The sequence below is a fragment of the Nyctereutes procyonoides genome, unplaced genomic scaffold, assembly GCF_905146905.1.
Source record: "Nyctereutes procyonoides isolate TBG_1078 unplaced genomic scaffold, NYPRO_anot_genome, whole genome shotgun sequence".
In the NCBI taxonomy this organism is placed as follows: Eukaryota; Metazoa; Chordata; class Mammalia; order Carnivora; family Canidae; genus Nyctereutes; species Nyctereutes procyonoides.
The window spans coordinates 33352235-33376422 of record NW_026575120.1 but is presented as its reverse complement, the minus strand read 5'-3'; the positions used below and the strand labels follow the sequence as shown (position 1 = coordinate 33376422).

Below are 24188 nucleotides of genomic sequence, written 5' to 3'. Positions count from 1 at the left end.
TATCTGTGAGACTTCAGGCACGTTCCTCGCTTTCCTCCTGGATTAAAAAGAGGTTAGATCAGCGATTCTCTGCCTGGGGCTGGGTGAGATGGGAGCTCACCAGGGCTTCTCCCCGGGAACAGAAATGCTTGTGAAATTCAGCTACAGACATCCGACTCGGTAATCCTTCACGTGCCTTCCGGTTCGCCTAGTTACGGCTCCAAGGCATCCCCGTTGGCTGTTTTTATTCTCATCGATCTCACCCTTCATTCAAAAATATTTATTGATGGCCTCCTATGCCGTATTATCCAGCTTTTGTAGTATTCCTTTTCCGAGGTCTCCCTGCCGTTTACAATTTTGCCCCTTTCTTCCCAACTTGGGAGTCGAGAGCGTCGGCATCCGAGTCGTGCCATTCACGAGCCGCCGGGTCCTCTCTGCACCAACCGCGCGCCGCCCGGGTCCCTCTCGGCGGGCGGGCGTCGGGGAGTCCGTCTCGGGAACCGGCGGCTCCGTCGACACGACCTCCCCGCGGCGAGCCGGTGGGAACCGGGGAGGGACGTCTTCGTTGGTCCGCGGGCCTCCCCGGCACGCTCCGGGCCCTCGGGGGCGCCACCGGCTCGGGCGGGGGGGGGGGGCGCTCCGCGGCTCTAACTTCTCGCCTTACCCCCTCAGGGCACGGGCGCAGCGCGAGCCGCTCTCCACTGCGCAGGAACTTCCCCGGCCTCCGCGGCGGCTCACAAACGCCGGAGCCCGCTCCCCGCACGCTCCCGCCGGGCCCCTCCCGGAGCCGCGCTCCCTGCGCCGCGCTCCCCGCGCCGCCGCGCGTGTCCTCAGGGAGCCTCGGCCTGCCTCCGCCTCCCCCGCCCCGCGTGCCCTTCAGCGGGTCCCCCCGCCCGGCCGACGCGAGGGGAGCGGGGCGCGCGCGCCGGCGGCGGACGACGTGCGCGAGACGCACGGCCCCGCGCGGAGCGCCGGAAGGAGCCGGGCCGCAGCCTCGCGCGTCGTGCGCGCGCCCCCCCTCCGGCCCCGGCCGCGACCTCGCGCGCGCGCACTGAGGCGCCGCCGCCGCCGCCGCCGCAGCCGCCGCCGCCACCGCCGCCGCCGCCGCCGCGCCGCCGCGCCGCCGCCGCCGCCGCCGCCGCGGCTGCTGCTCCGGCTGCTGCAGGAGGCGGCGCTGGCTGGCGGCTGCGCTCGCTCCAGTCGGCGAGCGGAGCAGCGAGCGAGCGTGTGTGTGTGTTTTTAAAGATGGCCGGAGCGGCGGCGGCGGTGGCCGCGGGAGCAGCAGCTGGAGCCGCCGCGGCAGCCGTGTCGGTGGCGGCTCCGGGCCGGGCCTCGGCGCCCCCGCCGCCCCCGCCGGTGTACTGCGTGTGCCGGCAGCCGTACGACGTGAACCGCTTCATGATCGAGTGCGATATCTGCAAGGACTGGTTCCACGGCAGGTAAATAACCCCCCTCCAGCCCCGCCGCCGCCGCCGCCGCCGCCGCCCGCGCCCCCCTCCGCCCACCCGCCCGCCCGCCCGGCCGCCGCGCCGCGCCAGGCGCCGAGCCCCCGGCCCGGGCAGCGGGGCGCGCGGGGCCCCGGGCGGGCGGAGGGGCGCCGGGGGGCTCGCCCGGCCCGGAGAAGAGTCGCCACAACACACGGGAACAAAGGGGGCCGGCCGAGAAGTTGGCAGGCGGAGACCGGGGCGAGGGGACGCGGCCGGGGCAGGCGCCGGCGGAGGCCCGCCGCCCCTCGCCGCGCCCGCAGCCCGGCCGCCGCCCCGCCGCCCCGCCGCCCGGCCGCCCGGCCCCCGGGGCTCCGGCCCGGAGTCGCCGCCCGGCCGGTCGCCCTGCCCGGCCGGCCGCAGCGCCTTCCTTCCTTCCTTCCTTCCTTCCGGGCGGCGGGCGGCGGGCGGCGGGCGGCGGGCGGCTCGCCCCGGCTCGGGGGCTCCGGGAATCGCCGTCGCCCCCTCCCCCGCCGCGGCCCCGGTCGCGCCCCGGTCCCCGGTCTTCATCAAACTTCCGCGGCCGCGGGGCGCCGGGACGGGGGCGTCGGCAGCGCCAGCCGGCGGGGCCCGGAGGAGTAAACAGAGCAACAGATGAGGCGCGCTCGGGGACTTCAGGATGCCGCTGGGAAGTTTGGGGCCGGGGGTCCCGGGCGGGCGGGCGGGCGCGCGGTCGGCTCGGACCCGGCCCCCGGCCCCCGGCCCCCGGCCCCCGGCCCCCGGCGCCCCGGTCCTGGCGGGGCTGGGGCGGGGGGCGTGGGCGGCAGGGCCCGGGGGTGGGGGGAGAGGGGGGAGGACACCGCCGCCGGTCCCCAGCCCCCCGCGTCGCCCCCGCGGCGCGGCTCGGCTCGGCTCAAACTTTACAAAGAGTGAAATCTCCCGTCGCCGGGGGGTCGCCGGGGGGCCGGCGGCGGCGGGGCGGGGCGCGGGGGGCGCGGGGCGGGGCGGGGCGGGCGCGGGGCGGGCGCGGGCCAACTCTGCGGCGGGGGCGGGCACCGCGGGCCCGGGCGGGGGCGGCGAGCGTCGCCCTCCGCCCCCGCCCCCGCCCCCGCGGCCGCCGGCGTTTGGGGTTTGACGTTTGTGAGAGCTCGGGGCCGCCTCCGCCGCCGAGCCGTCGACTCGTGTGTTTTGTAATCAAAGTGTGAGGCTAATAAAGGGCGGCGCCACAGCCTCTTGACTCCGGCGTGGGAGGGATTCGCAGGCATTTAAACAAAGAAACTAGTTGGGGCTGGGCTCCCAAAGTCCTTATTTGGGTGTCGTGGCAAAGCCCGCGGTCACCTTTGGGTGAAGCAGGTTACGCGGGCACCGTGTGGGGTCGTCGGTGGACCAGAGTCCGCTCGGGGCTAATAGCAGATATGGTGACTGTGATTGTAGGAAGTGTCCTTTGATTGACAGCAGGACATTTAAATACAGCCTCCGCTCCCCCCTCCCCTCCCTCCGCTCCCCCCTCCCCTCCCCTCCCCTCCCTCCGCTCCCCCCTCCCCTCCCCTCCCCAATTTTACAGAAACACTGCGCGACCAGGCCAGATGTCTGAGTCTCCCTCTACTGGCCCTGGGAGAGAAAACCGCTTACATTACAGCCTTCTTTTCAGGCTTTAGTGCTAGGTACGTTTACTTCTGCTTCATCTTCGAGGAGTTTTATTGAATCAGGTTGCACAGCTCTTGACAGCAACAACAGTGGGAGGAAAAAAAAAAACAACCACCCCTAAAATTGTCACTGTAAAAAGAGGACAGCGTCCTAATTTTGTCTATCAGGTAATCTCTTTCACAGTCTGGGTCTCAGCTTGGGGAATAATTATAACAACTTTGTCAACCTGTAATTAAGAATAAGTTATCTAAAATTCTTTTTTTATTACTCCAGATCGATTCCCCTCCCCCCCCCGTATTTTGATGACATGTAAAACTGAAATTTGAACCTATCAAATCTTGCCAGTTCTATTTCTATATCCTCTCTTCCCATAACATAGCCTAGGCAACTACAGTAGATTATCCAAAAATCTAGGTTACATATAGGATAAAACCAGAATCCCTGGTGATTATGTAAATACTTCCTTTTTTTTTTTTTTTCCCAAAGAACTATTTTAGCTGCCTAAGAAACTTGTTCTGTTGTGCAATGTAGAAATGCAATATGTTAATAAATTGTAAACTAGAGTTTTATTTACCTTAATTTAAGGTGATTTAACACTATAACCATGAAGAGCTGCAGGTGGTTTATGGAAAATTTCGTAATGACATGCAAGTATAAATTTGGAAACAGAAGAAGTTTGAGGGGAAAATAAAGAGGGCATGTAAGGAGGAGGAAGAATGAGGCCAAAACAAATCGGCTCTACTTTATCCCATAAATTTGTGTGACTTCATATCTGTGCAAGTGACTCTGAAATGTGTGTTTTTTTGACCAGCGGTCCTTGAGAGTTTAATGTGGTTCAGATGTGAACAGTTAGAAAATTTAGTAATAATGCCCTGTCATGCATAGACAGTTATCTTCTTAGCAAGTTTCTTAAGGAAGTATGGGTCATTTGGGTAATGTTAGAGAAAATAATGTTTATTGTACCGCAAAATAGGTAATTGCTTAACAAATGGAACACATCAAAATGTTCCTCATGTATTAATTTTTAAACAAATATCATTTGCTTAAGTGAGACTTGGCCCCTAAAGTACTAAGGTACAGTTAATCATGTCCATGCTCCTCTTTTCTTTGGTTTGGGGGGAGGTTAGGGAGGGGGTCCAACTGCAGAGGAGGAAGGGGGAATAGGAGTGCTGATAACAGAGAATTACCATTAATTACCAGGACAGTTTGTTGATGATTTTATTACTTCAAGTAGAAGAATTTTTTTCAAACTCAAGGAATCAGTGAGTTTTGGTATAAATTTGAGTTTATTCTGTCTGGAATTTCAGACATCTGGAAATCTGAAAAGTTTTTGTCTTCATTTAGCCTGACAGGGAAAGAGGGGCTCTTCCTTGACACTTTTCAGCCAGAGTGAATAGGACCGGCTTCCTCCCAGTTTGAGGGTGTTGAACTACTGCTTCCTTGGTGTTCAGAATTCCTATCCCCTAGGTATAAGGCTTTTTTTTAAGTGGGAAGGGAAAAGAATACTTGCCAGGGTACAATGTGTAATTGATATCCTAAGGACAGTGAGCTAAGGAATTAACAGGATTTTCCTGGGAAGGTTACTTCCTAGACATGGAGTTCTTCCTCTCTGGACCCTTGGTGGAAGTAAGACAATGGAGATCTTTCCTGATAATATCCCACCCCCTAATCTCTAGGCTAGAGGTCTTTCTTTAGTACTCTTAATATCATCCTATACTGCCTTCATTAAATTGTGTTTTAGTGTCTTCTGTCTCCCCATTTGAATGTAAAAACCTTTGTTTATTAGTCTTTTTTAGTCACATATTCTCTTTGATTGACAAAATTAACATATAAAAAATGAGAAGTACAGAAAAGTATTAAGAATATGAAAGTACCCTTGTCTTCCAGGGGTTATCAGTGTTTTAACATTTAAGGTATATGCATATATTTCAAAAAAGCTGGAATTCATTTTGTGCATTCCACTGTTAAAACCTAGGTTCTCTTATTAACGTATACGTCTTCTTGTGTCTTTAATATTGTTTGAAAACGTTTTCATTGGTTGCATAATGTTTAATTTCACGAAAGTGTGTTTTAAAATCATTCCCCTTTTGTTGGTTTTTTATGTTGTAAAAGGTATTAAGCTATTACTTCTTGTAATTCCTAGTGATGGATGGTTGACATCCTTCTAAACCATTGTGAGCATCTCTATTATTTCCTCAGAATAAATCACATGAATTAATACATGTAAAACACTTAGAAGATCTAGCACTTGTGAGTACTCAATAAGAAATTCCCTTGAAGTAGAATTATTGGTCTCAGGGCACAGATAATTTCAAGTTTCTGGTACCTATTGCCAGATTGTCCTCCAGAAAGGTTCTTCCACTTTACACTCTGACCAGCAGTGCTCACTTCTAGTTCCCTGCATCATCCCCAACCTTAAGGTGTTATTAAACCCTCCCCCCAAAAAACCAGCGAAACGCTTTGCCAGTCTGCAGATAGTGAACATTTCTACCAAAAGACATACCCAAGATTGTTCACAGCAGTGCTATTCATATTATCCCTTAACTGGAACAGTGTAAATGTCATCAGCAGTAGATGGGATAAAATGTGGTATATCATAAGATAGAATGCTACCCGGTGATTAAAAAAAGAATGCCAGACGGAAACATCTCACAACACCGTCAAATGTCACAGACACAGGCTAAACAAAAGGAGTCAGGCATAACAGTGAATGCTGTTGGAGTCTCCTTATATGAAGTTCAGGTGCAGGCCTACTTGGGTGAGTGGAGTCAGACTGATGCTTACCTCTGGAAGGGTGTTTACCAAGGAGGCCCTATCAAGGGAGCTTCTGAAGTGCAGGAAATGTTCTAGATCTTAATCTTGGGTGGTGGTCACATACGTGTACGCAGATGTAAAAATTCCCTGACATATATATGTGCTGGAGATCTTCAAAAATGATTGTAATGGTTGAAGTGTACTTCAGCGCTAAAAAAGAAAAATTAATAATTTACCATTTTGGCAGCTGACGTGTTATTTTGTGACTTTGTTTCTTGGCTCTGTCTTGTCCCGGTCTTTAATGCGATTGCCCCTTGTGTTTTACTGTTAAGTATAATGTTGGCTTTGGCCCAGAGTTTGCAGTATGTTTGGCGCTGTTCTTGGTGCTAGGAATATAGCAATGAACCAAACAGTCTTTGCTCTCTTGTAACTTATATTCTAGTGGGGGAAGAGAGAGAAATATATATGACAAAAAGAGAAGGAAATTGGTTGGGTTAGGAGAAAAGAAGGGCCCCGGGGGATAGTAGAAGGCCACTACTATTTAAATGGCGAGGTTATGGAAGGCCTTCAGAAGGAGGCATTTGAACACAAGATATTTTGGATTTTACTCAGAGCAAATGATGGATGTATTCTGAGTAGAAGAGTAAATGATTTGTAACCTTTAAAAGGTTCACTCTGGCTTCCATGTGGAGAATAGACTGGGGGGGGGAGGCAAAGGTGATAGGCCAACCAGGAAAAAGGTTATTGTAATCATCCAGGTGAGAGATGATTTTAAAAGTTGGAGTCCGTTTTGGTAATTTTCAAATGTCGTAATAATTTTTATTTCTGAGGCTTGAATGAATGAGGAGCTTCCTTTATGAGAATGGAAACATTTTATCTGAGTAGTGCTGTTGGGTAGCAGTTTCTGAGGTAGTCACTCTAGAGTCCTGGAATTCACACAGACACTTACTCACCAAGTGTGAGGTACTGTTCTGATTGTGTTAGATGTATTAATTAGCTCATCTATTTCTCAACTTCTATTTCTTAACCTTGCTGGGTAAGTGTTATTATTGTCCTTATTTTGCAGATGGGATCTGAGGGTTAGAGAGGTCAGTAACTCTCCCAGGGTTACAGAGAAGGTCATAGAAGGTCATAGAGCTAGCCGATCTGACTTCATTCAGGTCGCTGACTCCTGAGCTCACTCTCTCGACCAGTAGTAGGAGGTACTGGGTTTCTTCTCCCTTGTCTGTCTTTATCCTGGGGTGTGAAGGGGCATAGGTGGAACAGATGCAGCAGGGTTCCAGAGAGAATGGTACATCTAAACCAATATACTTTTGTTTTTGTTCTGTATTAAGTTATTGTCTTTAGCGTGAATATGTTAAAAATAGTCATAACTGCTTTGGGAACAGTATTTATAAAATATTCGAGAAGTTTTATAATTTAACTCTGTTTTCAGGTTTGTTCTAATGGATTTCTTATTGGAATGTATTTTTATTTTTTAAATTAGGGTTAAAATATTTTTAAAATTGATTTTATATACATTTCCTTGTAATGATGAAATTACTTTTAGTGTTATGACATAAACTTACTAGGTGAACATATATCTTCCTGTAACAGAACAGGACTAGAATTTCTTAGTATCTTTTTTTTTTTTTTTAAGATTTTATTTATTTGACAGCGAGAGAGCATAAGGCAGGGGAGTGGCAGAGGGACAGGGAGAAGGAGGCTCCCCGCTGAGCAGGGAACCCAGTGCAGGGGTCCATCCCAGAACCCTGGGATCATGACGTGAGCCAAAGCCAATTGAGCCACCCAGGTGCCTCTCGATATCTTTTTTTTTTAGTAACAGTTTATCATAAGAAAAAAATAGTAGTATTATTTTCATATGTTTCACTTAATACAAGTATACATGTATTTTATATATATGTATATACACATACACACATATATGTGTGTATATATATATATAGACATATGGATCTTACTGGATCTTGCTATTTGAACAAAATTTGATTTGATGTGGGAGTCTCATCTCAAGCTGCTTGGAGGCAGTGACATATAGTTCTCTCATCAAGCTTTTTTAAAATTTTTAACTTCAGTTTGGGGCAGATTTCTGCTTGGTATGCTCTCCTGTCCTGTGTTCTTAGGTATGAAATTGAGTTTACTGAATATCCAAGGGGAAAGAATGCCTTTATATTTGATGATCTGAAGTGGGAGCTTAAGAATAATGGAACAGGTGTAGGGGGATTTGATTATAAAGCAAACTGGTTGGTTTGAGCAGTTCAACTCCACAATAATTTGCACAGCTTTTGAGCAGTTGGCCAATGTTGATCTTGCAGCTGCTACCAAGTTTCTGATTCTTTTTGGAAGTGATGTTTTATTAATATAGTAATTGTTTACTTTTCCACTAATATTAACACTATAATTTTTCCCATTAATTACAGTATGATTTAATGGTAACCTGGATGATTTTAGTATGTGTTTCTGTGAGCTCTGGTTCCTTTTATTGGAGAATGGTTTTTAGAAACCAAGGCCTGGCATTAGAGGGTTCATTGCTGCAGGCGTTTTCCGTGGACAGAGCTAAGAAATTTACTATGCAGACACATCTTTGTTTCTGTTCTATATACTTGTATGTTTTAAAACTTAAGAGTTTTCTAGTGATAACTTTGATTCTAATCCAATACCACATGGTTCATTTTAGCCTTCCCCCTTTCCTTACTTGTAACTGTTTTGTCCAACACTGAGAAATCTAGCTCTAATTATCTACAATATAGTTATGTTTTGTTCCATCCTAGTGTATACATAAAGTAGTTCTAGAATTGCTAACTCGTACCCTTGTAATAAATTTTTTAAGTAAATTACAGTATTTCTTTATGGTTCTTTTTGTTTTTAGCCTTATATCTATAATATCTTTAGCCTTACTGTATCTAATAAATATCGGTAATATCTAGCCTATAATTTTCAGATAGCTGTAACAGCTAGTAAGACACTTTTTCCACACTTAACCTAGGTTCTGTTCTTTTCTTTCCCAGTTTAGGGTATTATATCACTTATTTGTAATAATGTTTGGTTTATTTGTTGCATTTTGGATTCCTCCTACATCCTGATTAGTTTTAATTATTGGTTTATATCTAGAGTATGTAAAATAATACCAGGGTTCTAAGTAGTTAGGGTTATATATGAAAAGGTATACGAAGAAGTGTCATACCCTCTTCATCTCTCCAGTGCCTTTCCATCCCTTTGCCACCCACTTCTCTTTAGTTTCTGGTTTATTCAGTGTGGAGTTTTTGTTTCTTTTCCCACAAATGGACAGATGAATGTGTATTTTCTTTAATCTACGTCCTTTACAAAAGGGTAGCTTCTGATAAGTACTCTTATTTGCTTTTTCTCCCCCCCCCAATAATATATAAAGGAAAACATTTCATGTCAGCTCATAGAGCTCTTCCTTATTCTTTTTATTTTTTATTTTTTTTAAATTTTTTATTTATTTATGATAGGCACACATTGAGAGAGAGAGAGAGAGAGAGAGAGAGGCAGAGACACAGGCCTCTGCTCCATGCACCGGGAGCCCGACGTGGGATTCGATCCCAGGTCTCCAGGATCGTGCCCTGGGCCAAAGGCAGGCGCCAAACCGCTGCGCCACCCAGGGATCCCTTCCTTATTCTTTTTAATAGCTGTATAATACTCCTTCATGTGTACGTTCTCTATTTTATTCATCCATTCTCTTGTGTATGGGCATTTAGGTTGTTTATAATATTTTGCAATTGCAGATAATTACCAAAAAAGTACAACCTTGTGTATGTGTATTTTCATATTGTTGGAGGTATATTCAGGTTAGATTCCTAGAAGTGGGATTACTTGGCCGAAAGATAAGTGCATCTGTTGTTTTGTTAAGATTATCAGATTTCCCTCCAGAATGCTTGGACCAGTTTGCATTTACACCAACAGGGTACGAATGCTTGTTTTTCCCTATATTCTTGCTATCAGACTGTGTTTTCTTATCTTTCAATCTTTGCCAATCTGATAGGTGAAAAATGTTTTATGTTTTAATCTGCATTTTTCTAATTACAAGTGAGTTTGAACATTTCATATATTTGAGAGCCATTTTCTTTCTTTTTTAAAAAAATCTGTTTATAACTTTTTCTCTTATTTTTAAATCTTATTTATTTATTTATTTTATTATTTTTTTCTGATTCTTTTTTAAAGAGCTCTCTTGGAGTTCTTTACATTAGGGCTACTGGGCCTTTATGCCATATATAAATATTCTCTCCAAGTTTGTAGTTTTTTTTTTTTTCCATTTTGTCTTGGTGATTTTTTTTTCTTTGCCATGCAAATTAAAACATATTTATGTAGTCCTATTTATCAGTCTTTTATTGGCTCTGGATTTTGAGTCATGATTAGCAAGCTTTTCTCTACCCCAAGGTTAAAGAGGATTTTTACTTGTATTTTCTTTTAGAACTTGTATGGTTCCCTTCCCCTCCCTTCCCTTCCCTTCCCTTCCCTTCCCTTCCCTTCCCTTCCCTTCCCTTCCCTTCCCTTCCCTTCCCTTCTCTTCTCTTTTCTTCTCTTTTTTTTTCTTTTACATTTAGATCCCTAATCCATTTGGAATTTATTCTTGTGTATGGTATCAAATAGGGATGTAATTTAATTTTTTTCCTAAATAAATTTTCCTGACTGTCCCAGCACTATTTATTAAAAAGCTCATATTTAGCGGCTCAGCTGGTTGAGCATCTGACTCGATTTCAGCTCAGGCCATAATTTCAGGATCCTAAGATGGAGCCTGGCCTTGGACTCTGTGCTCCGGGTGGATTCTGCTTGGGAATTTCTCTCCCTGTCCCTGTCCCTCTCCTCCTCCTCCCCTTCTCTCTCTGGCCCTTCCCCTGCCTATGTGTGCCTTGCTCTAGCTTGCTCGCTCTCTCAAATAAATAAATCTTTTTTTTTTTAAAACTCATATTTACCCCAGTAATTTGACATGCCACCTTTGTCATAGCTGAAATTCTCTATACTTGGATCAGTTTCTGCACTTTCTGTTCTTTTCCACTGATCTGTTTATTTACTCTTGTATCACTACCACACTTTTAATTATGGAGGCTTTTATTGTATGTTTTGAAGTCTGGTAAGACTTGAAAGTCTCAACCTTGTAGTCTTGTTATTTTCAGTGTTTTTCTGGCTGTTCTTGCAGGTTTATTTTTCCATATGAAAAAATAGTAGCAACTTGCCTAATTTCATTAAAAGCTTGTTGATATCTTGGGGTACCTGGGTGGCTCGATTGATTGAGCGTTGGACTCTTGGTTTCAGGTCAGGTCATTATCTCAGGGTCGTGGGATTGAGCCCTAAGTAGGGCTCTGAGCTCAGTGTGGAGTCTCCTTGAGATTTTCTCCCTCTGCCTTATCTTCTGCCCCTCTCCCCGCTCCCGTGCTTGCATCTTCTCTGTCTCAATTAATTAAATTTTTTTTAAAAGCTTGTTGATATTTTAAAGCCAGAAATAGACTCTTAATTATAGAGTCTATAATCCCACCAGAGGGGAGGAAGGGTCGGGGGATGGATGAAATAGGTGAGGGCACTTGTCCCGGTGAGCACAGGGTGATTTATGGAAGTGTTGAATTACTGCGTTGTACACCTGAAACTACTATAACACTGTTTGTTAACTAACTGGAATTAAAATTAAAACTTTTTTTTTAAATTTTTATTTATTTATGATAGTCACACACACAGAGAGAGAGGCAGAGACATAGGCAGAGGGAGAAGCAGGCTCCATGCACCGGGAGCCCGACGTGGGATTCGATCCCGGGTCTCCAGGATCGCGCCCGGGGCCAAAGGCAGGCGCTAAATCGCTGAGCCACCCAGGGATCCCAAAATTAAAACTTTAAAAAAAGCTTCTCAATATTTTATTGGTATTAAATTGAATTTCTAGATTAATTTAGGGAGAATTAACTTTCTGTGATGTTGAGTCTTTATCCAAGAACAGGGATGCCTCTTTATTTAAATCTAGTGACTTTCAGATATGTTTAAATTTTTTTCTATAGATTTTCCACTTGTGTTAGTTTATTCCTATATATTGTTTTCTTTGTTACTATTATAAATGAGCTTTTCTCTATCATTTGCTTGCTAATTGGGTTATTGGTCGTATATATGACGATTTGACTTTTCATTGTTACTTTACTTTTCTGCTATTTTACCAAAAGAATTGTTAGTGTTAGCTGTATCATCAGTTCACTGGAGGTTCCTATCATATGCAGATAGGTTTCTTTGCTTCCTTACCAATTCTGCTATTTTTTTTTTTCCAATTCTGCCTCTAAATGAATTCTCTTACACTTAATACCTCAAGAATTCTCTTACATTTAATTTCACAGGCTTCTATCCCTTACAGTATTAAATAGTGGTGGAGATAGCTGCTGTGAACAGCCTCAGGTAAAAATATTTTTCACTACATGCTTCACTTGGATATTTAAGTGGTATTCTGGTGATGCTTTGTGTCTAAGTATAAAAATGTTATTCTGTATCAAAATTTTAAAATGGCCACTGCTTGAGGAACCTGGGTGGCTCAGTTGGTTAAAGGACTGCTCAGGTCTTGATCCCAGGATTGAGCCCTGAGTCCAGCTCAGGGGAGAGTCGGCTTCTCTCTCTCTCCATCTGCCCCCATCCCCCACCTGCACTCTCTCTCAAATAAATAAAATCTTTAATAAATAAATAAATTAATTAAAAAATAATACTATTTTTGGTCATTTTTAGTGTAAAAAATTGACAAATAGAACTGACGTAGAGGAACACATAAACACGGAGCAAGGGATGCCTGGGAGGCTCAGTGGTTGAGCGTCCACTTTTGGCTCAGGGTGTGTGTGATCCTGGGGTCCCAGGATAGAGTCCCGCATCGGGCTCCTTGCATGGAGTCTGCTTCTCCTCCCTCTGCCTGTGTCTCTGCCTGTGTGTGTGTGTGTGTGTCTCATGAATAAATAAAATCTTAAAAAAAAACACTGAGCAAATAATGTGTATATATATGTATGTAAATATAATAGGAATCTTTAAAGCATTGATGATCCAGGAATTTTTCTAAAGTAGCATTTTCTAACCTGTTTTTGTGAACCCCAAGGGTTTGAGGTATCCTGGGAGTTTATTTCTTTTAATTTGTTTTATAAATAGATGAGGATTTTTTTTCTTTTAGTAGATTAGCTTGGGTGCCTCTGTGTGTATAGGAACAAGTATTCATGGTTAGTGGGAATCGGTTGATTGTTATCAAGATTGAATTACTGGTTTGGTTTGTCATTCAGCTGAGTACTGCTAGCTACATGATGGTTTTGACTTTAATGTTTTTCTGAGAAAATTTTAAACATACACAAAAGTAGACTGAATAGTATAATGTACTCCCAGGTTAACCATCACTTTGCTTCAGTGATTGTTGATTCATGAGCAGTCTAGCTTCAGTTGACCCTCCTCCTTCTATTGTATTTAGTTTTTGGTTTTTTGAGATTTTTAATTTTTTAAGAAGTCTCTACAGTCAAAGTGGGGCTTGAACTTAGAACTCTGAGATCAAGAGTTGCATGCTCTACTGACTGAGTTGGCCAGGCGACCCCACATTTAGTTATTTTGAAGCAAATTTGTGACAATATCATTATATTTGTGCATATTTGCATATTTCAGCACATATGTCTGTAAGATAAGGCCTCCTTTAGAAAAATATTATTACCACAATGAGAAGTAATTGCCAATTCCTTAAAATCATGAAATATTGTTCAAATTTCCAAATGTCTCAAAATGTCATTACTTTTTATGCTCCTTGAATCAAGATCCAAATAGTCTACACACTGTGATTAGTTCATATGTTGTAAGTCTTTTAATCTGTAGCAGTAGTTCTCAACTGGATGGGTTTCACTTCCCACCAGAAGATGCTTGGTAATGTCTAGAAACATTTTTTTGAGGGCAGAAGTGTTGCTACTGGAATCTTGTAGGTAAAGGGCAGGGATGCTGCTAAATATCCTCCACAGCACAGCCCCCACGAGGAAGGACTGTCCATCTCCAATTCTAATACATCAGAAATCAATGTTAAAGAACATACAATGACATATCTCATTTGTATTTTATTTTGGGGAGGGGGAGTAAAACACTTTCAGAATGTTTTGTTAAAAAGTGGAGAACTTATCTTCTGTCATTTAGAAGTATAGTTTTCCTTGAGCACAAAACACACAAATTTCAGACCTTTAGTATTGACTCCTGTTTATCAGTTAGTAATCATAACAGTCTGACGTCATGTGCGGTTAAATTACGACATTGTGCAAGCTGGGAGATACCATTGTAGATAATTCAGTGTTCTTTTTAATGTGCAAAAGCTGTTGTCAGATAAGCGGTCACTGTTTGACAAAGAAATTGGAATGATGTCCACTCTGGTTCTTTTGATTTATGTAGTGTCTTATGGATACTTTAGTATTAATATATATATATAAAAACGAAGATTAAACAGTCCTGGGGATCTGCCTGGAGATCCTGGGGATATTCTCACTGTTCAGGAACTCCACAGACTGAAAAAAACAAAACAAAACAAAACACCCCACTGTGAACTAAAGTCAGAACAATGAATCAGTTGGATAAAGTCCTAAAGCAGTTTAGTGAGTAACAAAGTATGGGACACAAGGTACCCTGGAAGCAGTGGCTTTCTGGCCACTTCCCATCTGTGATGTCAGAGACTCTGGGGTGACCACATAAGAGCCTTCTCCCCCAGAGACTGCTTTGTGGGGTCATGGGTTTTTCCTCTTCTCTGTGAACTCCCGCAGTGCCTCACCTATCACACACACTACACTGGAGACATGTGGTCCATCCTTTTTACTTTTCCACTTTTTGAAGGAATCTTGGGGTATAAATAGTTTTATCTGCAGATTAGAGGAATTTAAGTCTTTTTACTTAATTTAACTTGTCACGGGTCTGAGTCATATTTCTCTCTTACATTCCTTCTATTTCAGTACTTTTTTTAAAGCTAATTTCTGTGTGCCTTGTTCCTTGAATCACTTTCTTTACTTTTTTGCTAGCCTGTCCTTATTTTCTGTGTATCAAAGGATCAGATCCCATGGTTACTGGAGAGCAGAGTCTCTTCTGTTTGATTCAGGTAATTCTTTCCTCAGACCTGCTTTTCCATCCATCCAAATGCCAGGTAGTCAGTGCTGGACTCTGCTCCCTAATTTTTTTGTTCTTGCCTCTCTGTGGGCAACCAGCTGGAGGTAGGGGAGATCAGAGCCCCTGAGGTGAAACTTTTTTCTCAGTGTCCTCATTCCTTGAACCCCTTGTTGGAATTGATTCTCCGGAGCCTTTTGTATATGTCTTTCTCTTGGCATCACCTTGTTGGGGCTGCCCATCTCTTCAGGAGTGTGACCCTACCCAGGGAATTTACTCACTTCCTGCCAGTTGCAGAGTGCTTGTTTGCAGCCTTACTCCTGGCCCCAGGCCTCCTGCATGGGTCATTCACCAGTTCCAGTGCTCTGAGCAGTTCTTTTGTCTCTTTGGACAGAGCATAGGAAGACTTGAGACACAAGCTTCTGAGGACTTTAAGATCAAGTGATGTTAGGATGTGGGTGACCCTTTCTAGCTCTTCCTCTCCACCACATCAGTGGTTTTTTGTTTCATCACCACCATCATGGTTTCTAATATATCTCTGTAATGCAATATTTATTTAGCATTTTTCTTTAAAAAACTTTGAATGGATTTTTTTTATTTAATTTTGTCCTGAATAAAGGTTATCTGTTAAATCACGTTTGTGATGCTCACATATTTTAATAATTGTGAGAAAAGCTGCATTTATTGAGATAGTCTTTATCATATAAAATGCGTACATGTGAGATGTCAGAAGGCTGGTGGTGATTGATGAAAGGATAGTAACAGACACAGGGAAGAATACACGTTTCTTTCTTTGAGGGAAGTAAGGGATAGAACTTAACCAAATGAGAATGGCTTTATACAGCAGGAAGCCCAGCGGCGGGACAAATTGTCCTGGCCTTCAGTTCTCATACACGAGTCTTGTTGCCAGTACAGTGCCATCTGGGATCTGGATCGCATCAGGTTCAGTGATGGGTGGTGCTGGGGTGCTCGGCTGGCGTTCCTTCCTGTTTCATTGGTGACTGTGCCTGCCCAGCAAGTGTGTGGAACTGCTCTCAACCGTAGCTTATTCTGCACGATGAGGGGACTCGAAGATCACTTTCTCAGATGTACCATCCTCCTAGCGGGCTTTAAGCCTTCTTGACTCCTCTTCCTCCAGGTATGCGTAACTCTGTGCTCTGGGAGACCTTGAGCTAGATCAGTAAAAAGTAACGAGAGGGTATATACACACCCTGTGAAAAGGAATCCCTAAATGAGTACAGGTAGCCTATCTGTTTTTGCAAAATAGCATGTATTCTTGAAATAAAGGATATTATTTTCTTTTTAGTACTTTTTAGTCTAATCATTGTTTTTGAAGTGTCAGTGCTGCACATCTTGCATTCAGCCATTTATATGTGAGATACAGTTGCCAAAGTTTGCTGTAGTATGCAGAGATCAGATCTATTTTCAGAGTTAGAAAGTTTCTGGAAATGTAGCTTCAGAAAGAAAAGGAAACTGGCAAGTCATTGGGAATTATCTTTAGATATATTGGAACCCATTCCCTTTTGTTTATTCAGGTACCTGGCTTCAATAATTGCACCCTTGCCCCCCATATTTTTTTTCTCATTAGCAAATAGTATATAACCTTCATTAAAAAAAAGAAAACATCCTTGTTCTGACATTCTCCCTTCATCTGCAGTCCCATTTCTTTACTCTCTTTATAGCAAAATTCATCAAAAGAAGTGTCCCACGTGTACTGTCTCCAGTTTTGTTTTTGTTCTGTCTCTCTTTTAAGATTTTATCTATCTGGGAGAGAGTGAGAGAGGACAAGCGGGGGAACGGCAGGCAGAGGGAGAGGGAGAAGCAGGCTCCCCTCCGAGCAGGGAGCCCCATGCAGGGCTGGATCCCAGGACCCTGGGATCATGACCGGAGTGGAAGGCAGGCGCTTAACTGACTGAGCCACCCAGGTGCCCCTCTATCTCTTTTTTTTCTAATTAAGGTCCATTCTCTCTGAACCCAGTTGGACGGACTTTCATCTTTACTACTGAGTGGTAGCAGTCTTGTTGGAGTGACCAGGGAGTTCCCCTTTGTGGCTTCTGGGGGAATCCCTCTGCTGGTTTTTCTCCAGCTTCACTTCTTCCCTTCTCGCTTCTCATTGCAGTCCCTTCTTATCGCCCTGATCTTTTAACGTGGGAGGACTGCAGGGTTAGTTCTCAGTAGTTCTCTAGTTTTCTAGCATTTATCTGATCCCATGACTTCAGCTGTCGTCTGTATGTGGATGATTCCTAAATTTTTATCTCCTTCAGAGACCTCTCTCCTGAGCTCTCCTCTTGAATAGGTAATTGCCAAATTTATGTCTCTGCTCGAATGAGCAGTAGTCATCCTGTCGTCTAGCGCGTCCACAGCGGAAGCCAGAGCTCTCCTCCCGGCAGCCAGCCGCGCTCCTCCCCCTGCAGTCGTCCCTGCCCTGGTTATGGCAGCTCCTCCAAGGCCAGAATCTTCAGCGCCATCCTTATTTCTTCTCTTAGAATCTACATTAAGTTCTTCAGCAAAATCTTGTTGGCTTACCTTCGTAATCTCATCCCTTCACATCCCTCCCCTTGTATCAGTTGAGATTATTGCAGGAGCTTTCTCACTGCTCGCCCTCCTGCTAGCACGGAAACCAGAGTGACACTTTAAAATTGTGAGTTTATATTCCCCAAATGAATGAGAACATACACTGTTTGTCCTTCTCTGACTGACTTACTTCACTCAGCATAATACCCTCCAGTTCCATCCACGTTGAAGCAAATGGTGGGTATTTGTCATTTCTAATGGCTGAGTAATATTCCATTGTATACATAAACCACATCTTCTTTATCCATTCGTCTTTCGATGGACACTGTGGCTCCTTCCACAGTTTGGCTATTCTGTATGCTGGTAAATTGAACACCAATAAAAAATTTATTAAAAAAAATAAAAATAAAACTGTCAGTTAAGTCTGGTGACTCTTGGGTAGGAAGCCCTGCAGAGAGTCCCATCTCACCCAGAGTAAAAGCCTTCTTGTGGCCCCTAAGGACCTGCAGGTCTTCCATGCATTCTGATGTCACCTCCCCTGCTTCCCCCCACCCTGCCACCCCACCCCCATGCTTCAGCTGTACCAGCCTGTTTTCTGTTTCCTGCACAGGGGTCAGGCTTGCCTTAGGGCTCTTGCATTTGCTTTTACTTTGCTTAGAGCCACTTTCCTCTGATACCCCAGGGCCTGTTCCCACACTTCTCTAGGTTTTCTCAGCCAGGCCTTCCCTAACTGATAGAAAATAGAAAATCCCTTAGCCTCTGGGACACTTCTTCCTCTGTAGCACTTGTTATTATCAGACATCTATGGTATAGCTACTTGTTTGTTTTTCTGTTTCTTCCAGATAAAGTGTAAGCTTCAAGAGTGTAGACATTTGGTTTTTTGGTTTTGTCATTTTTATATTTCAGGGGTCCTGATAGTGCTTGAATGAGTGAATGGCTGAGTCATAGAAGGCATTTTTGGGTTCGTTTACAGTATGAAGTTTATCCCTTGAAGGAAGGAAGATGGTGTTAAGTGTGTCTTTTACCCACATACAGTGTTATGGCTGCTAAATAATAAACCAGTGTTACAGCTGGTACCTCCACCTGCTCATATTTCTTTTTCCTGCTCTCACCTCCCACATTGGACATTGCCCTCTAGGGGTCTCTTTGCGACCTAATCTCTTGTACCCTATCCTTGCTTCTTTTGTTTTCTTCTCTCATTCTCAGAGTCACCTCCCCCCTTCTATATGCTCCCTTTCCTCATCCCCCTTGTTACACACATGCACGCAGATACATAAATGTAATTTAGTGTAGCACTTTCCTCTTAAGTACAAGTCTCTGGAAATTCCCTAGTCATCACCATGATTTCTTCCTTCATTTAAAAATAGTTCCTGAAGTGCTACTTTTCTCTGTGGAACTTTGCTTAAGATAGATATTTTAATCCCTTTTGTCTAAAAGATTGCCCTCTTTCCATCTGCTCCACGTCTTCATTCTTCTACACGACGGTCCAGGCTCATAAGCGATTCATGGTAGCTCAGCCCAGAGCTGAGACTGCTCTTGGTAGTGGAACAAAATTTGTCTTGAAAAGTCATCAATTTTATGTACATCTCTGGAACTGATATATAACATGTCACTAGGAATGGTTATTTTTCCTTCCGGAGAATGGCTGAGGTCCAGTGATGGTTCTTCCCCCTTACACAATTGCGGATTTCCTCATCAAATTGGACAACTTTAATTTTTGTTCAGGAAATAAATGTTAAATATTGTTTACTAATTACTATTACATGTTACTATTATTTACTTAATCCATACCTGTTTACCCCTGTTAACTTCATGATACGTATTTTATGTATATACTTGTTCGATGTTTATCCTAGAGACAGTGGAGAAGTAATGATGGAGAAGGGTGAACACAATGAGTATTTCTTTTTCATAATGAGTATTTTATTTATTTATTTATTTATTTATTTATTTATTTATTTATTTATTTATTTATTTATTTATTTATTATAGTCACAGAGAGAGAGAGAGAGAGAGAGAGAGGCAGAGACACAGGCAGAGGGAGAAGCAGGCTCCATGCACCGGGAGCCCGACGTGGGACTCGATCCCGGGTCTCCAGGATCGCGCCCTGGGCCAAAGGCAGGCGCCAAACCGCTGCGCCACCCAGGGATCCCTCATAATGAGTATTAAGATGAGCATATGTAGTATACAAAGAATGAACAAGTTAAGTAGGTATGCACAGTAGTTTGGCTAGACTGGAATTTTACCTATGTAGCAGGCTCTGTAGGAGCACCTCCCTTTTCCTCCTGGCTTCTCTGTTTCTTTTCTTTTTTTGTTTTCTTTTTTAAGGATTTTGTTTACTTGAGAGAGAGCGCGTGTGTGCGAGCATGCATGCATGAGCGGGGGAAGGGCAGAGGGAGAGGGAGAAGCAGGCTTCCCTCTGTGCACAGAGCCAACGTGCGGCTCTCTGAGACCATGACCTGAGCCAAGGCAGCCGCTTAACCAACGGAGCCATCCAGGTGCCCCTCCCTCTCTATTTCTGTCTCTATCTCTTGTGGACTTCTTGCTGAAAGCACTTGAGACTTGGCCTGAGGACCTTGTCCAGCTGTAGGAGCTCAGCACCTTGTATTTGAAGCAGGCTGGAGGTGCTGGGAAGGTAATGCCCCTAGGATAGCCATCAACCATTGTCTTTTGGGAAACCGGATAAATAACCTAGCTTCTTCTTCCCTTGGGTCGGACCATGCCCCTTCTCCATAGTCTTCCAGATGTCCCCAAAGGGGTAAATGCTCATTAGGGTACATATGCATTATGGCTTCTTTCTGTCTCACTTTTACACTTCTCTACTAGTGCTACCAGGGATCACCTGCCATGTGAGCATCTGCACTCAGATTTGTGTATCAGGATCTGCTTCTTGGAGACTTCCACCCTAAAGCAGTAGAAAATTATTAATGAGAAGAAGGATCATAAGTGAGAGATACTGGGTTTGAAAGTAGAATGTGGATTCCCTTTATGAAATAGCAGATTTTTTACTTGATGGTCATATATGCATATTAATGACTATAATAAGTGTGCATTCATTTTCTTGTATCTGCGTAGATGCAATCCCTGTAGGTGCACCAGGGACATGACTTGCAGAGTAGACTATGGAGGCTGCTTACTTACCTACCTCTGAATAGTTTTCTGGTCCTGCTACGTGGAAAAGATATCGTGCCCTAAGTTTATATATGATATGATTTTACTCTGGAACTATTTGCTACTGTTTTATTTCTCCCCTTCTTTATTCTTTTCGAATCCCTTCTTTTTCAAAATGCTAGAAACATTCTATGTACTGGAAGTAACCTTTAGCATGGGTACAATTGGGATGAAGTGTTAACATTTTACAGATTAATTAGCATACACAAAATAGCAATCACGTTGGCATCTTTGAGGAATGATGTGGTCTGCTGGAATAAAATTTTCCTATAACTGAAGATTCTCCTTGTGAGATGTGGTTGAATGTCCTCAGAAAAGTTGCTCAGGAGATATACTTCCTCTTATGTCAATTATTTGTAGAAGGATATTGGTGGATATATTACGCTTTCACAGAGAATATTGCACTATTTAATTTTGATGACTAAGTGTCGTGCACCTTAGTTTGCTGTAGGTATGGGCTGCTGGCCTGTGTCGGACTGTGTGTGTACTAAATTGCCCCAGACCAGAGGTATTTATTGGTAGTGTTTCATCTCCTTCCTTGCTGTACTTTCTTGCTGTTTTTTACATACTGCTTCTGATTTTCTGTGTTTTCTTAACTGGAGAGAAACTTAAGATTTCAGTGGGGAAACAGACAACAGGTCTTCTTAAATTACCTGCTCTGTCATTTTGATACATTTGTGTGACAGGATGAGCCTAGCCAGGAGTGGAGTCAAGCTATGCAAAAGGGATTTAGCAGGTGTCATTTAAATAGATCTGGCAGGCAAGGTTAGAATTTTATTTTTTTTTATTTTTTTTTATTTTTTTTTTAAGGTTAGAATTTTTAAAGTCAGAGTGCTTGTGAAGCTGGATAGTTGCTTTGACTTCTTTTTTTTTTTTGCTTTGACTTCTTATTACCCTGGGACAGAAGCTCTGCCTGGTGAATAAGGGTAGTCGTGGCACATAGGTAATTTTACCCAGAAGACCCTCAGGTGGCTAGGCTTAGTGAGATGGTGTGTCTTGATTCTTATGCGGTCTTATTTGACTATGGAATTGTTCTGTGAGTAACCTTACCTCCTGTGGGACAGTTTAAGAAATGCTCTTTTGGAGAATGCTCTTCAGGCAGTCCTCACTTAGCATGGTTCCGATATGCACAGATTTCAGTTACCATGTAAAGGAAAATTGTTTCTCTGCTTAAAACACTTCTAACACCAAATGTGTGGATTTTCCGCACTAAGCAATTACCCAGTTGTCTGCAGATGCCAGCTGGGTGTCTTATAATTTAATTCAATTCTCAAAGTAACCACCTGGAGTTAGTGCAGAACTCACTTAAGGTTTGGTCCTGAAGGGCTTAGTCCCACAAGACTGTCTCCCTATGTCAGACACCAGTCACAAATAGTGGGTTCCTAGGTAACCTATGCTTCTGTTCGAACCTTTCAGGTTTGATAATTTGCTCTAATGGCTTACAGAACCCAAGGAAACAGTATTATCAGTTTATTATAAAGGATATCATAAAGGTTTCAAATGAATAGCCAGATGAAAAGGTACTTAGGGTGAGATCCAGAAGAGTCCCACATGTAGGAGATTCTGTCCTGTTGGGGTTTGGGATGTGCCACTCTTCTGGCACCTGAATGCACTCACCAACCCCAAAGGGCTCCAGACCCATTCATTTTTATAGAGGTTCCATTACGTAGGCATGACTGATTGAACCGTTGGCTCTTAGTGATTAATTCAGTTCCTGGTACTTATCCTGGCCTCCTCTGCAGTTGGGAGTGGGGCTAAAAGTTACAACCCTGTGGTCCCATGGTTGGCTCCTTTGGCAACCAGTCCCCATCTTGAAGCCCTCCATTAGCATAAACTCAGGCTCCATAGAAAGTGGCTTGTTATGAATAACAAAAGGCTTTACTTTTCACCCTTATCAGGAAATTAACAGGGGTTTTCTGCACTCTGCTAGGAACTAGGGACAAAGACCAAATACATATTTCTTCTTCTATTAAGACAGCACTACTTAAATAGCACTAGTTCCCCAATAATATAATTCAAATTTTAGTGACCATGATATGTTAACTGCATAAAGCACAAACTTTGCTACCAGCTCTCCCATATGTGGTCAACGAATCTGTTTGTAAATAACCAGGTGTGCATCTGTTCTTCAGTTCATACACAGGAAAGCATGTTGTTGTGCTGCTTCATTGTCTCTCAGTGATAAACCCACATGACACATCGCAAAACCGGGTTATCAAAAGAGGAAGTGCTAATAAAGGTGAAAGTGCAGCAGAAACAAAAACTGATGGTTCTGGAAGTGTAATTTAAATTGTGCATAGGGATCCCTGGGTGGCGCAGCGGTTTGGCGCCTGCCTTTGGCCCAGGGCGCGATCCTGGAGACCCTGAATCGAATCCCATATCGGGCTCCCGATGCATGGAGCCTGCTTCTCCCTCTGCCTGTGTCTCTGCCTCTCTCTCTCTCTCTCTCTCTGTGACTATCATAAATAAATAAATTAAAAAAAATAAATTGTGCATAAATGGAATAATAAATAACTGATAGAAGGAATGTTAACACTGATGCCATTTGAGAGACTCAAGATACACAGCCAGAGAAACTTAGTCAAGGCAAATTTTATGTTTTAAATTACCCTACTTGTATGTTTTGAAATAGGATGGTCCAGTCTTTTACTGTTGAGCTTTTCTAGACAACTCAGGACTACCCATTTCCCCCAACCCCCCCCCCTCCTTTTTAGGATTTATTTTATTTATTTGAGCAGGGGGCAAAGGGAGAGAGAATCCTCAAGCCGACTCCCTGCTTAGCACAGAGCCCCACAGGGGCCTGATCTCAGGACCTGGGATCATGACCTGAGCTGCAATCAAGAGCCAGATGCTCAATTGACTGAGCCACCCAGGTGCCCCCATTTCACTTTTGATGGATACTTCTGATTTTTAATTGAAGTTCTCCCAGATCTTCTGGGTAATATATGGAATTCCATGTAGGGATATTTCTTTTGAATTATGTCAAGCTTTCCATGGTCCAAAGCCCTATTCCAGTTCATCCATCCATCACTGAAAATGAAGAAGCTTACTAAGGATGTTAGTGGTCCCCCTCAGAATGCTACTTTAGACTCTGTCACTAGAAGTTCTCTAATAGTAATCTTTTCTCTTGGCTTAGGGTAGAATGTGGTCTCTGCTGTTAGATGCTGGCACTGAAGACTTTACAGGAGGAGAAGGGTTATGAAGGGAATAGATGTGTTTGCATTGACTCCTGTTTTTTTGTAGCTGACTTATCACTGAGTGTCTTCAATGTAAAAGTTTATGACTTGCTGTTATCTTTTATCCTAGGGTGTGATCTCTTAGTCCTGAATATATTAAATCTTCTGTAAGTGTCATTAGACCCTAGGAATATAGCTTTCCTTTTCCCATATTCACAGTGGGAAATAGGACTGTCAACTGGCTTGAAATGTTTCTGATGGCTGTTGGTTCATCTTTAAAAATCTACTTCTATTTATTATTTATTTAATCTGTTCTTTAAATAGATACTCTATTTGGGAAATCAAAATAGGGACACTTAGGAGCTACATGAAAGGAAAACAAAATAAGTGGTCATAATATAAAAATCTGTAACAAATAGGGACCCTTTCCGTACAATGGGATTATACC

At 43.8% G+C, this 24188-nt stretch overlaps 1 protein-coding gene across 3 annotated transcripts in view; it reads left to right on the top strand.

Annotated features, from left to right (window-relative positions):
• Positions 1 to 1096: 1096 nt before the first annotated feature.
• KDM7A (lysine demethylase 7A) overlaps positions 1097 to 24188 on the top strand; it is an 82373-nt gene continuing 59281 nt past the window's right edge. For 2 of the 3 annotated variants that reach the window (XM_055334667.1, XM_055334664.1), the window contains exon 1: positions 1097 to 1418. In XM_055334667.1, coding sequence (XP_055190642.1) covers positions 1225 to 1418 — 194 coding nt within the window. In that variant the 5' untranslated portion in view covers positions 1097 to 1224. Of the gene's footprint in view, positions 1419 to 3089; positions 3218 to 24188 lie in introns of those variants that run through there. The other variant, XM_055334665.1, reaches the window with a different exon arrangement.